This window comes from Schistocerca cancellata, chromosome 7 (genome assembly GCF_023864275.1).
Source record: "Schistocerca cancellata isolate TAMUIC-IGC-003103 chromosome 7, iqSchCanc2.1, whole genome shotgun sequence".
Taxonomy (NCBI): domain Eukaryota; kingdom Metazoa; phylum Arthropoda; class Insecta; order Orthoptera; family Acrididae; genus Schistocerca; species Schistocerca cancellata.
Window position 1 is genome coordinate 374,920,843 of NC_064632.1, and position 14,153 is coordinate 374,934,995.

General features: G+C 40.0%; 1 protein-coding gene across 1 annotated transcript in view; it reads left to right on the forward strand.

Annotated features, from left to right (window-relative positions):
- LOC126092323 (ethanolaminephosphotransferase 1-like) overlaps nucleotides 1-14,153 on the forward strand; it is a 91,357-nt gene that overhangs the window by 46,242 nt on the left and 30,962 nt on the right. The window contains exon 5 of the mRNA XM_049907859.1: nucleotides 4,872-5,029. Coding sequence (XP_049763816.1) covers nucleotides 4,872-5,029 — 158 coding nt within the window. The remainder of the gene's footprint in view (nucleotides 1-4,871; nucleotides 5,030-14,153) is intronic.

The following is a 14,153-nucleotide window of genomic DNA, read 5'->3' on the forward strand; positions in this document are numbered from 1 at the left end:
TAATAATGATAGTATTATGGGAAGGAAAGAGTGCTACTCATCATGTAGAGGAGACACTGAGTTTCAGACAGGCACAAGAGAAAAGACTGCTGTACATCTGAGCTTTCAGCCACAAGACCTTCTTTCAAAGTAGAATGCGCACACACACACACACACACACACACACACACACACACACACACACACACCATAACCACTGTCTCTGGCAGCTGAGGCTGGGCTGTGTACAGCAACTGCACCTGATGAGAAAGCACTCTGTGGGTGGTGGGGCTGAGGAGGAGGAGGGGGCTTGGACAGGGATGAGGGGGGGATAGGAGGATAGTGGTGGGGTAAGTTGTAGTGATGCTTGTGGGAGGTTTGGGGGGGGGGGGGGAGTAGAGGAGTGCGAAAGACTACCGTATTTACTCGAATCTAAGCCGCACTCGAATCTAAGCCGCTTCTGAAAAATGAGACTCGAAATCAAGGAAAAAAAAATTTCCCGAATCTAAGCCGCACCTGAAATTTGAGACTCGAAATTCAAGGGGAGAGAAAAAGTTTTAGGCCACACCTCCAAATCGAAACAAAGTTGGTCCATTGTAATATGAGACACAATTTAGGTCAAATGAATGACAATACAGCTACAGTAGTTAGGTTCGAGTCGTAAGCTTAGCAGTTAAGCTTTACCACGTAGCCATTGCTATGCGTCAGGCGCTCCGTCCGTATTTATACGGGTACCCTTCCTTTTTCACGTGCTTCGTCTGGTTTGAATCGATTGCTTATTTTGCTTTGATCTGATAAGTGCCGTTTTCTTTGTTATAGGTGTTTGCGTCACTCTTAAGCTGAAAATGCATTACTGCACTGTGTCATGCATTGTTTGTCGCATTCTGATAGTGCGTGTTTACGGCCTGTCGCGGCTCGCGGCATGGCTTGCTTTTGTGCGCGCTACCGCCGCGTACAATTAAAAAAAAAAGAGAGGAATCGTCTCATTAGCGAAACAATGGCAAGAGACTGCTATTTGTTGTTACTTACACTGCTGCTTTCTTTGATAATGATCAACAAGAATCAAATAATAGACTGCGTATGATAGAACATGTTCTGAACGAGAGTTAGGCGAAAATTTTTCTCCGTTTGAAAATCTTTGCGGCCGCTTCTTTATTACATCAAATTCTGCACAGAAATTAGAGTCATCTTAGATTTAAAAATCTAGTCACTTGCCGTGCTTCATTTCAGACTGTATCATTATTAGGCATAAGAATAATACGAATATAAACATGACACGATACGTATATTCTTCCGTGTTTGCTGTTGTCTCACTCTAGTTTCATAGTTTATTAGGCAGACAGGATTTAAATGAGATAGCAGCAAACACAAAAGAATACATGGCAAAATGTTTATATTCGTATTATTCTTATGGTGAAGAGAATACTGTATGTGATTCAAATTTCATCAGGTTCCTATTAGCAACCATCTCTTCTCACAGATAGGAAAAAATTCAGAACGTAGAGTTGGCCATATTGACAAACATCCCAGACAGTCTTGCCAGTCAGATTTTCGTAGTACACTGAAATTGTGCTACATTCGAAGATGAACAATACAGCATTTGTATTTACTTCGTTGGATAATGTATGAAAATGCAGTGGTCGAAACTTGCGGCGGAGAAAAAAAGCTCGTCTTCCACTTTTTTTTAAATTTATTTACTGACGCAGAGGTTTTGGCGCCAGTATTTATCTTTGTGCCTACAAAGCATGCCTCTGTCGCGCTACATATATTCGACGGCAGAAGTTAGTTGTGGCGGCACGTACCAACATTTTTCATAACTTCCGCTTGCTTTGCACTCGATTCTAAGCCACAGGCGGTTTTTTGGATTACGAAAACCAGAAAAAAAGTGCGGCTTAGATTCGAGTAAATACGGTAGTGGGTGCACTGTTGGAGTAGAAGGCTGTGTAGTACTGGATTGGGAGTTGGGAAGGGGATAGGTTGATGAAGGACAGGGTCTAAGGAAGGTAGAGGCCAGGGGGGTTACAGGAACAGAGGATATTCAGTGAAGATAAAACATGGGTATATCACTTTGAGCAGTAGAAAAAACACCAGAGTGTGGAATAGGAACAACCCAAACCTCTAGCCAAAAAGAAATTGGAGATTCAATCTCTGCAAGAAAAGTGATGCTCACAATATTTTGGGAGACAATGTCCAATTCTGCACCATTACCTGGGAAAAGGGTCAATAGTAAACAGTCATTGCTATTGTAAAACGATTTGCTATGAATTGAAGCTTTCAGTTGAAAACAGTTTTAAAGATTTATTGTCAAACTGCTATTTATTTATTTTTTCCCCCTGTGACAATGTTGTAGTGGTTAATAAAAAAGAAAAAGAGAAGAAAAGAAAAGAAAAGGTTGAAAATGTGGGAAGAAATGGTGAATAAAAAGGGGGGTTTTAAAATCGTAAATGACCGTGAAAAAGGGAAAGAATGAAAAGCAAATCAGACTTCGTATTACAGAAAAGCTATCGGACTTCGTGATTCGGAAAAGCTATTGTTGGGGTGGTCCTTGTGGCGTTTTTGAGCAAAAGTTAAACCAATTTCCACTACAAAAATTATTGAAAAAAGAATAGAGAATAACAAAATGTAACTGACAGGGGGAAATGGCGTAGATAAGAGTTCATCCTTTACCAGGTTAACATGTTTTCTTCTTTTGTGCGGCGTCCAGGTCTTCAAAAATCTACTACTTCATTTCTGCATGAAAGTAGTAGCTGCTCCGAAATCTTGCAATAAGATTCATTGTCCAGGAATTTCTAATGTGTACAAAACCGTCTTGATATTAAATGCAATTTATTTTACGTTGCTTCCCTCCTCCAAATGTCATAACAACTTCCACAATATGTCTACACATTAACAACGTTTTTTTGTCTTCATCAGATCACGTCTGCATTAAGCTTCCGCTCTCGAGAGACAGTAGATGGATAGAAAAAAAAAGAGTTACAATTTTAGTATTTTCTCTGCCGTCGAGCGCTCATACCGCTGCGATGGTATAATTTATGTCAGAGGGAACGAGTGTAGCATGGCGAAATTCAAAGTCCCGCTACAATGTGCATCAATATATAGCTGCCCATACTGTTCAGACCCTAAGGAGTACACTTTTTGAGGTGTTGTAGTATCCTGAAATTGCCTAATCAGATTTCCATTTCACTGGTCCACTTGAAGATGGTTTAATAGGTCTGCAATTCACCTCCAGTAAAAAGATGAAGGAAGTGATGCATATGTGGCATATTGTTCAGTCGAGAAACTTATTTCTGGGGGTATTTGAAAGCTTGTACAATGATGAAGCAAGTGTAGTGAATAGAATGTTGACTTTTGAAAAAGATTTCACTGTAAATTTTGTATTGTTGTAATAAGTTAGGATAATTTTATGGACAAATTTTTTGAATTACCCTCATATTTTATGCTTTGTGATGGAATGTATGAGCACTGAGATGATACTAGTCCATCTGCATACCGCATTCTACAATCACAATACTAGAACCAATTAAAAGTGAAATATTGATGAGGCTGCCTTTAGTTATGCAAAGAAAACAGTTATTTTCAGCAATGAGGTAGTGGTAGCTGTGAGATAGGATGTTGAGTGTGTTGACTCATCTGTGCTAAAGAAGTCCACAACTCACAGTCTAGTGGTTTGTGTCACTACCTGCATATTGTGGTTCCAGGTTCGATTCTCAGCTGGGTCGGAGATTTTCTTTGCAAGGGGACTGGAGGTTTGTGTTATCCTAATTCTTTCGTCTCATCTTCATCATAAAGATATGCAAGTCACCAAAGTGATGCCAAATAGAAAGATTTTCACCAGATGAGGTTTCTTGGCCAGCAATGCCATACAATTATTTCATTTTGTGCCAAAGAAGGGAGAATTCTAGAAAAATTATGTGGTATTTAAGTTGTGCTCCAACGATTTGTGAATTAGTGTTCCCTCTGGTTTTCTCAGCGTGACTGATTAATGTTGTAATTCCAGGTGTGCAGCTGAGTTATTGTTTCCATTTTTGCACAATGTTTTGATGACCACCCCAGTTGTCTTCTGTAGGTGCTACAAGTTGTGCTATTATGTGTACTCACTGCCTGGACTCCAACCACACTATGTACACAGTTAATACACTCAACATTACAACTCACTGGAAGAAGATGACTGGATCTGTCGTCAGTATATTGTGAAGAAATGGAAATGTAACTCAGCTGTAAACCCAGAAGTACACAGTTGATTTGAAAATTTCTTTTTCATGTTTCTATTCTACTGATCTTATCTGTTAACACCAGTACTGCTGCATGCGTCTCTTAACATTGTTGCTTGGGCGCCAGTAGAAACATGTCTCCGTCCTATAATCTTTTTGCAGGCTGTTCTCCAAAACCACTTTAATTATCGTTTCTCATCTTATTTCATGTACTGCTTTACTTTCTTTTCTATATCTTATTTTATATCACATTTATTTCACCTGGTCCATTTAGTATGACTGGTACAACATCCTCCACAACCCAGGCTTCTAAATAAGATATGTTGTGGATGTTTGTGTGTTGCAAGCTCTACACTGATAGTTTATATGCAGCATAATTGGATTTTATGCTGTTTTTCATATGGCTTTCATACTTAGTAGATACCTTGCAACATTTGCTTACAAAAGCAGTGCCTTGTTTATTTTTAACGCTGAATATAGTGAAATGTATTCCAGTTTTAATATTTTTGAGTTGTAAGTGCTATCTAATAGATATGAAATATGTTTTTGCATTCACATTTTAGTAGTGAAAGACCTCATTTCTAGAAACTTGAAAATTGCATGTTGCCAACATAACAACACAAATATTGTTCTACTATTACAGTTTCAAATTAAAGAGTTTTGTTTTTCTTTTTCTTTCAGGTAGCTATTGTAATATTTATGATAACTTCTATATTTGGCCATGAGCTATGGAACTTCAATCTCCCTTATAACATCTCAGCAGGTCAGACTTTTGAACTGACATTCTACATTTCTGCTCTTGTTTCAAATTTTCCTGTTTGTCTGTGGAATGTCTACAAGTAAGTAAATTTCAACTTATTCTAGTTAATGAGAAATGCCATTTTTAATTTTTTTTCTATTCTCTGAAATCTGTCTGTTAGTAATCTGTGCTTTGAGTTTCTGTCTTTCGGTCTGTGTTTTGGCATTTTAAGGAGCTGTATTTTCTGAAATCAGAGATCCACTCTTTTTCATTTCCTGTTTAATTCTATTTCTATCCATGTATGCACCATGACAACATCTGTTGTTCCATCCCTATTATTTACTTCTGTAACTGCAAATAAGATGTCTTTACCATGGCCTCTGACTAAATGTATACCTTTGTCACAGTTTGTTGACTGTAGCCACCATCCAAATAACATCATGAAGAAGCAGCCATTACCATACAGATGCCTGTCACTGGCAATACAGTTCTTGATTCACACAGCTGCTAATTTTCAACAAGTTTGTATGGTTGCCAAGGTTGGCTGGCATATTATAAAGTCTGCAGATTTCTGACAGATGAAGACTATAATGAGAATATGATATTGAGGAAACAGACAGACAAGTGTTTTCTTTTGGGGGGTGATTTTTTTTTTCTTTTTTTTTTTTTGGGGGGGGGGGGGGTTACTCTTTCTTGCCCTTTCAGCCATCAGTTCTCCTGCTCTCATGTTTATCCAGTGTCCCTGAAAATCCCCACTCAGAGAGGAAATATTATGTAGGCTTTTACCTTAGAATATTGGAACCATTCAGTAGCTCAGAATTGAGGAGTAAAAGAAATTAAAAATGGTGCTATAATAAACCATGGATGGACTATAAATATCACTATTCCCTGAATAGGGGAAAAGTTGAGCAGCTGACAAAAAAAAAGAGAGCTATTGACATCTATGGAGAGAATAGGGTATGAGGCTACAAGGAGACAATCCAAGAAGCTTCTACTTCTGATAAAAGTGCAAAGGCTTCTGCTTCCATGGCCAGTGTCAATTTGATTCAGTTCCTTTTGTGCACTGGGCTACATCATTTAAAACTAAAATTACTACTATGGACTCTAGTTTTAACCCTCTATAGAAGAATTTTATCTAAAAGCTCAGCAAGTAATTTATTGTGTCTGTCTACTGTATGTGCATGTTCTGTTCAGCAAGTAGTGGTTAACTTCATATAGATCCCAGTATTTAAAATTTTATAAGAAGCTTTAAATGGTCTTCTTTGGTTGTTAAAATCTAACACTCTTCTGGCATGGCAAAATGGACTAAGATAAGGGCTCACAGTGGGGTGGGGGGACTCTTCTGGAAAAAATAAATAAATAAGGAGTTGTGAGGCTTTAAACACCCTCTGTTAGATAGGTGTGGAGAAACCACCACGATGGTTCGATTTTACATTGCTCCACTTGGCTGGTAGTCATTAACATAGTTTTTAAATTTGGCATACCTCTTGGATCCCACTATAAATCAGTCCCATTAGGTAACAATTGAGATGTAGTTTTTAAGATTTTTCCCAGTTAGATTGTTTGAACACATATATCCAAACTCAAGGTGAACACTTAATGTGTTAATATGCACAATATTTTAAGAACTGAGATAGTCGTGTTCGTTAAGTTCTCTGAATGATGGTCTACATTCCAACTTTAATTAGATTAACTATTGAAATATTGTACAAAGTCAAGTGATATCTAAGCCGCTAAATTGTTTCATTGCACAATATTTCAACGACCAACTCAGCTACCCTCATCATGTGCTGTGAGTTATGCTGTTGGGTGTACTCACTGTCTGGAGTCCAATCAGACTGTGTTTCACACTGCTGTTTATAGCTGAGTTTCATTCTTGAAAATGTAATGTAGTTAAATAGAGAAAACATTTACTCAACAAATGGTGGCAAGAGAACACACACACACAAAACTTTTACAGTTTGCAAGCTTTCAAAGATTGAAGGGAAGGAAGAGGGGTGAAGAAAAAGGACTGTGATGAGGTTTAGGAAATGGGGTAGAGTTCGGAAAAGTCGCCCAGAATCCCAGGTCACAGGATATTTACCACACGGGATCAGGAGAAAGCCTGACTGTTGGGGACCACACTGGACATATTTGAAAACATAAGAGGAATGTGGATGTTTGGGGAACACTTAAGACAGGTATTACTGCCAAAACATGTCCACAATAACTATTCCTTTCTTCTCTCTCTTAGTTTTTTATATCTTTCATTTTTTGACCTGTCTATTTTTTGGTGCCCACTCCCATCTCTATCATATACAATGCACTTAGCTTTGCACTCTTATTAACTTGTGCGTGATGTTTTGGCAGTAATCTCTTTCTTGCATGTTACTCTCTCTTCCACCTTTAACCTCTCAGGTTTACAAATCGCGTCCAATGCAGTCCCCAACAATCATTCTTTCCTTCCCATCCCTTGCAGAAAGTCTTCCCCTGACCCAGGTTTCTGGACAACTTTTCCAAACTCTACCCCTTTTCCTAAATCACACCAGTCCTTTTCCTTCACACCTCTTCCTTTCCCTTCAACCCTTCTGCCAAAAAAAGGAGCCACTGGCTATGAAAGCTTGCAAGCTTTAATACCTTTATATGTGTGTTCTCCTGCTGCCACTTGGTGCATAGATTTTTATCTCCCCAATTACATTATATTTTCATAAATTGATTATTTTCATCGAGTTTAGTTCTTGATGCCCACTGCACACTGGAGATGCATTGATACTCCATGAAACACAAATTCTCTCAGCATTTTTCAGTTCTGGTACATGTGATAGCTGGCAAAACTACAATAAATTTGGTGCCAAACATTAAGCCTCATTTAAATTGAGACCCCCATCCAAGTTTATTAAGTTTTCTGATGTATTTATGTTGATAGACTCCTTAATTCTGGTGTCTCAGAAACTTGGTTTTTGTACCACAATATTGGTCTTATTGTATTTCATTTCATGATTATATTCAAGACAGTGCTTGGCAGCAACTGAGGGTGAGACAATTCGCAGAAAACCAACCAATGGTACTTTTAAGAACATTGTTTACCATTTATTCTGCTTCTTTATGAATGCTTGGATCGACTACAGTACTAGTGATTCCTCCCCAGTCAGAATTATGTTGTTAGACAATATTGGTTGAATTACTATGTACGGCTTTCTGTGTTCTTTTGGTTAGATATGGCATCACGCACTGGTTGTTTCCATCATCGATCCCATAACACTTCCATTTATGTAGGAGAATACAGTGATACACAGAGTCAAATGTTTTAGGTACGTCGCACAAAATACCAACTGGCACTCTTTCACTGTTTGATGCTTGTAACATTTGGTGAGTGAACACATAAATGGCATTCTCAGTAGAGCAACTCTTGTGGAATGCAAACTTTGATTTGCTGAGGATATGATTGTTGCTAAGGTTAGATACTATTCCGTGTACAACACCTCAAAAATTTTGAAAAATGGTGTCAGCAGTGAGAAACAGGTCAGTAATTATTAACATCATATAGTGGAAACGTTGAGTCGGAGACCGACACAACAAAGAGACTGTTAAACAAGCAAGCTTTCAGCCAAAATGCCTTCTTCTGGGTTAGGCAAAACAGCCCCCCCCCCCCCCCCCCACACACACACACACACACTCACTCACGCAAATGCAATTCTCACGCACATGACTGGTCTCTGGCTGCTGAGGCCGCAGTGGGGTAAGGAGGATGCTGGGAGGGGGATGGATAGAAGGATAACTGTGGGAGACAGTAAAGTGTCGCTTGTGGAAGCATATAGGGATGAGGTGGAAAGAGGATAGAGCAGCTAGGTGCAGTTGGAAAGCTAGACCGAGGGCAGGGGAGGAGGAGAGAAGTAAAAAGACTGGTTGAGTTGGTGAAATAGAAGGCTGTGTAGTGCTGGAATAGGAATAGGGAATGGGATAGGTGGGTAAGGGCAACGACTAATGAAGGTTGAGGCCAGGAGGGTTATGTGAATATAGGATGTATTGCAGGGAGACTTCTCAGACACAGCTCAGAGAAGCTGGTGTTGGTAGGAAGATTCCAGATGGCATAGGCTGAGAAGCAGTCATTGAAACGAGGAATGACATGTTGATCAGTATGCTCAGCAAGTGGGTGGTGCAGCTGTTTCTCGGCCACCATTTAACAGTGGTCATTTGTGTACACAAACAGCTTGTTGGTTGTCTTCCCCACGTAGAACACAGCACCATCATATGCCAACCTATTTATGGGTCATCTAGAACACAGCAGCTTATCTTGTAGACCACATAATTGTTGTCACAGGTAGCCCTGCATTTGGCGGGATAGTTGATGCTTGTGACTTGACTGGAGTAGATAGTGGTGGAGCGAAGATGTATGGGACAGGTCTTTCATCTAAGTGTATTACAGGGATTGAGCCATGAGGCAAGGGGTTGGGAGCAGGGGCCTTTGAAGGCATAACCTGCAAACAAATCCCGGGTAGAGAAATGGATACCTGCATAGCACCATCATATGCCAACCTATTTATGGGTCATCTAGAGGAATCCTTCCTAACCACCCAGAATCCCAAACTGATCACCTGGTTCAGATTCACTGATCACATCTTTGTGATCTAGATTGAGGGTGAGGACACACTACCACATTCCTCTAGAACCTCAACATCTTCTCTTTCATTCGCTTCCTCTGGTCCTCAGTGCTGACCTCCACCTCAAAGATGGCTACATCAGTATCTCCATCCATATCAAACCTACCAAACACTATCCACTTGCTACAGCTGCCACCCGTTCCATACTAAGAAGTGTCTTCCATACAGCCTAGTCAGCCCGTGGCCATCACAGCTGAGGCCTTCAAAGATCGTAATTACTCTCCCATCCTTGTACAGAAACAGATCTCCTGTGACTTACCTCTTCAGTCACCCTCCACCACCTCCCAGAGTTCCATTATCAGGCCACAGGGGAGCAATCTCCTTGTGACTCAGTACCGGCCAGGACTGGAGCATCTAAATCACATTCCTTGGCAGGGTTTCAAGTTCCTCTCATCATGCCATGAAATGAAAAATTTCCTACCCACTATCCTCCCCATCCCTCCTACCTAGTACTCCACCACCCATTGAACCTACGCAGTATCCTTGTCCATCCCCACACAACCCCTACTCTGAACCCCTTGCCTGATAGCTCAAATCCTTGTAGATCTAGATGCAAGACCTGTCCTGTATATCCTCCCATCACCACGTACTTCAGTCAGATCACAAGCGTCACCTGTCCTATCAAAGGCAAGGATACCTGTGAAGGCAGTCATCCGATCTACAAGCTAAGCTGCAACCACTGTGCTGTGTTCTACGTCAGCATGGCAACCAACAAGCTGTCTGTCCATTTGAATGGCCTGTGACAAACTGTGGCCAAAAAACAGTTGGACCACCCACTTGATGAACATGCTGGCCAGCACGTCGTTCTTCATTGCAATGACTGCTTCTCAGCCCGTGCCATCTGGATCCTTCCCACCAACAACAGCTTTTTTGTAATGCGCACGTGGGAACTGTCCCTGCAATATATCCAACGTTCCTAAAACTCTCCTGGCCTCAACCTTCGTTAGTCATTGCCTGTACCCGTGTATCCCATTACCTTTTCCCACTGCACTGCCTTCTATTTCACCAATGCACCCAGCCTTTTTACTTCCCTCCGCCTCCCTCCCTCCCTTCCCTCCACCTCCCTCCAACTAACCTCCTCACTGCACATGGCTGCCCTACCCTCTCTCCACCTCATCTCTGTGTACTCCCATAAACAACACTTTGTGGCCCTCAGCTTTCTCCTTACCCCCACCACCCAGACTACTACTCCCATCATGCAAAGTTGCTCACAATCTGGCCTCGGCAGCCAGAGATGGGTCATGTGTGTGGGAGTTGCATTTGTGTGTGTGTGTGTGTGTGTGTGTGTGTGTGTGTGTGTGTGTGTGTGTGTGTGTGTGTGTGTGTTAATTTAGAAGAAAGCTTTTTGGCCGAAAGCTAACTTGTTTAGCAGTCTTTTTGTTGTGCCTGTCTGTGACTTGACATTTCCACTATTTGGTGAGTAGCAGTCTATCCTGTTCATAATTTGTCATTATTCCATCCTGAATTTTCTATTACATGCTAATTATAAGTGTTCATGTAAATACTGCACCCTACAAAAATTATTACAAAAAACATAAAGCAGTCTGTATTGTAAAGTATGATTACATGTGTGAAAAGCCAGCCCTCAGAAAAAGGATGAAACTTATAGGTTTGATAGATTGATGATTTGATAGTATTTTGTTTTGATTTGATATTTATTTGATAGTATTTGGTAGATGACTGGATCCATCCTTTAGCCCTCTTCTGTACTGCAACATCCCTCCTCTTACACAAACAGATGATATCAGCTGACATATCTTCCTCCTGCTCATTAATGTACTGTAGAACTGCTTCAATCATCTTAAACCCTTCCAAATGAGAGATGAGCCTGAGATTTTTCTCATCATCTAAGTTTGTCTGCTCATTTCGTATTACTCCCCATCCTCTGCATCACCATTTATACAGTATCTTCATCAGTTTGTTGATCAGCTTCGTCATTCCCCATCAAGTCTGTGATGTCCTCTGCATTGACATCCTCACAGCCTGATTACATTTGTGAATAGTGAAACGATATCATCATTTTCATGTTTGACTATGATTTCACACATCGATTCAAAATTAAAATGTCCAGCTTCATAGTCAAAAAGAATATTGCAAGACCTTGCAAGCGATATGTTCAGAATATCGTCCCATGCTTAAGCCGATAAATATTTCTCTACAGCTGGCACAAATTCATTTTGGGAGCATTTATCCATGCTTTTTTTATGAGAGTAATGAAGGGGCAGTGATTCTTGATTTTTCAGGTTCTTGAAAGCTCTTAGTTTCTGTGATTTCTGTATTAATGTAATTGTAATTTTACAGTTGCCAGTTGCATTACTGCAAACCAATATGCTAACTCATTCCTTTTGTTTCTTGTATCGAGATGCCACAGCTACTGTTTTTGAAGCACGTGTTTTGTAGGGAGCATCTTGTAATTTAAACCACTCTAATCGCAGTCGTGCTCATACAACTGTTCACCATAAATTCCCTCATCATCACTTAACTTCAAACCATAGTCTTTAAACAATAGCACAGCCTCTATGTCAGCAGATAAAGCCTCTCCACTTATGGTAATCTAGCGAATACCAAATCATTTTTTTCACTAATCCAACCGTCTGTGAATGACACTAAATTCTGAATTTTCTCCTTCTATTTGCCACTGACATTGCAATACTTTTTCTTGCAATACTGGCCCAGTATCAAGCAGACCCATTCCTCTTAAATGTTCATGTAACTTTCAACATTCTCTTCCTTACTTTTATTCCACATCCACTAGCTTGGTAAGCACACTGTTTTTCAATTTCTGCTCAATTTTTCTTCCAGTGTCTAACAGTACTTTTTCCTACCCTTAGGTCCAAAACAGTAATTTTGGCTGCTACCCCAGAATCCAGTTACATTACAGCATGTAGTTTCTGATCCATAGTCACTACAAGTATTTTCGTATTGTTTGATTAAAACACAAAGAACCACATAAAACAATAGTTTAACAATGCCCACACTTTGGAAATCTGATGTGGAACTGGAGGAACAAAGAACACAGACTTGCCAAAAGAGCTTCTCCTGTGCATGTTCATTGTTGTTTGTGAGCACTGAAAGAGGGCTACTGAGCAACATTTGTTGAAGAGTGGTTCCAGTAATTTATTTGATGTTAACAATACTGTATGTACTATATAATTGTGATTCTAGGTGCACTAGAAGCACCAGAGATGCATAACAATTAGAAAGGCCATATGACATTGTAGCTGGCGCCAACTTTCTAAATCTTTGAAAAAGTATAGTATGTACAATAAGTTGATCCTCATTTTATCACAGAGAAGTATTATTGTGATATTAATTAAATATGTCAGATTAAGTGGGCAGTGTACTCTAGAGTTTACCGTAGCTAGATAAGTAAAAGAGAAATTTCGTTTTGTCTTACTCCATATCATTGCATGTTATGTGTTGAGGTAGCACTTGCCACACTCAGATCACTCCCTCTTCCACTTGATGCATTTTCTTCTTTCAGATGTTTCTGTTAGCTTTAATTCGCGAATTCATTGGTTCAAAATGGTTCAAATGGCTCTGAGCACTATGGGACTCAACTGCTGTGGTCATCAGTCCCCTAGAACTTAGAACTACTTAAACCTAACTAACCTAAGGACATCACACACACCCATGCCCGAGGCAGGATCCGAACCTGCGACCGTAGCAGCAGCGCGGCTCCGGACTGGAGCGCCTAGAACCGCACGGCCACTGCGGCCGGCTGAATTCATTGGCCCTGAAGGTTGAGATCCATCATTTCTTTCATTGTTTGGCACAGACTCCTATACCTTTGCATGTAATAGAACTGTTACAAATATTGGAGTACAGTTTTGTTTAAATATTTTAAATGTCTCTATTGTGTCTAAAAGATCAGTGCATCTGAGTGCCATTGGAGGACCTGAATTCAATTCCTGGTATTACCAATGATTTTTCCTTAGTGGGAGGACTGGAACAGGTTCCACTCAGCTTCATGATATCAACTGAGAAGCTACTTAAATAATAAATAGTGGTTCCAAGGTCTGGAAAGCCAATAATGGCCAGAAGAGCAGTGTGCTGATCCATGCCTCTCCATACTACATCCGAGTGACGCCATATGGCAGAGGATGACACGACAGCCGGTTGGCCTCGTATGGTCCTCTAGGTCTGATCACAGAATTTAGAGTGTAATTTCCATGTTGAGAAATACTGAGAAAGTTGGAAATCTGAATATTTATTGTTAGGTGTTATCTATGCTCCTTGTTATCACACCTGTTAATAGTGGTTGATTTTAAAGTGATGAAATAGAAATTGTTGCAGTCCTTTTTTTTATTTATATACATTTATACGTGATTGCTGTCCACTACAAACTAGAACTTGGGGTGTATGACCAAATATAATAGCTGGTGTAATAGTTGTGTGGAAGTTACAATCATTACAGTGCTTCTTATCAAAAAATTTAATGAAGATGCCTCACGATTTTTTTTCTGGGTGTGAATCTGTGTTTGTAACAATATCTAATATCTGCCTATGGGTGAAAATACGTAGTTTTCCATGTGACAGTCAGATAACTGTGCTTCATTTGAAAGAAAATGCTTTTTTACTCAA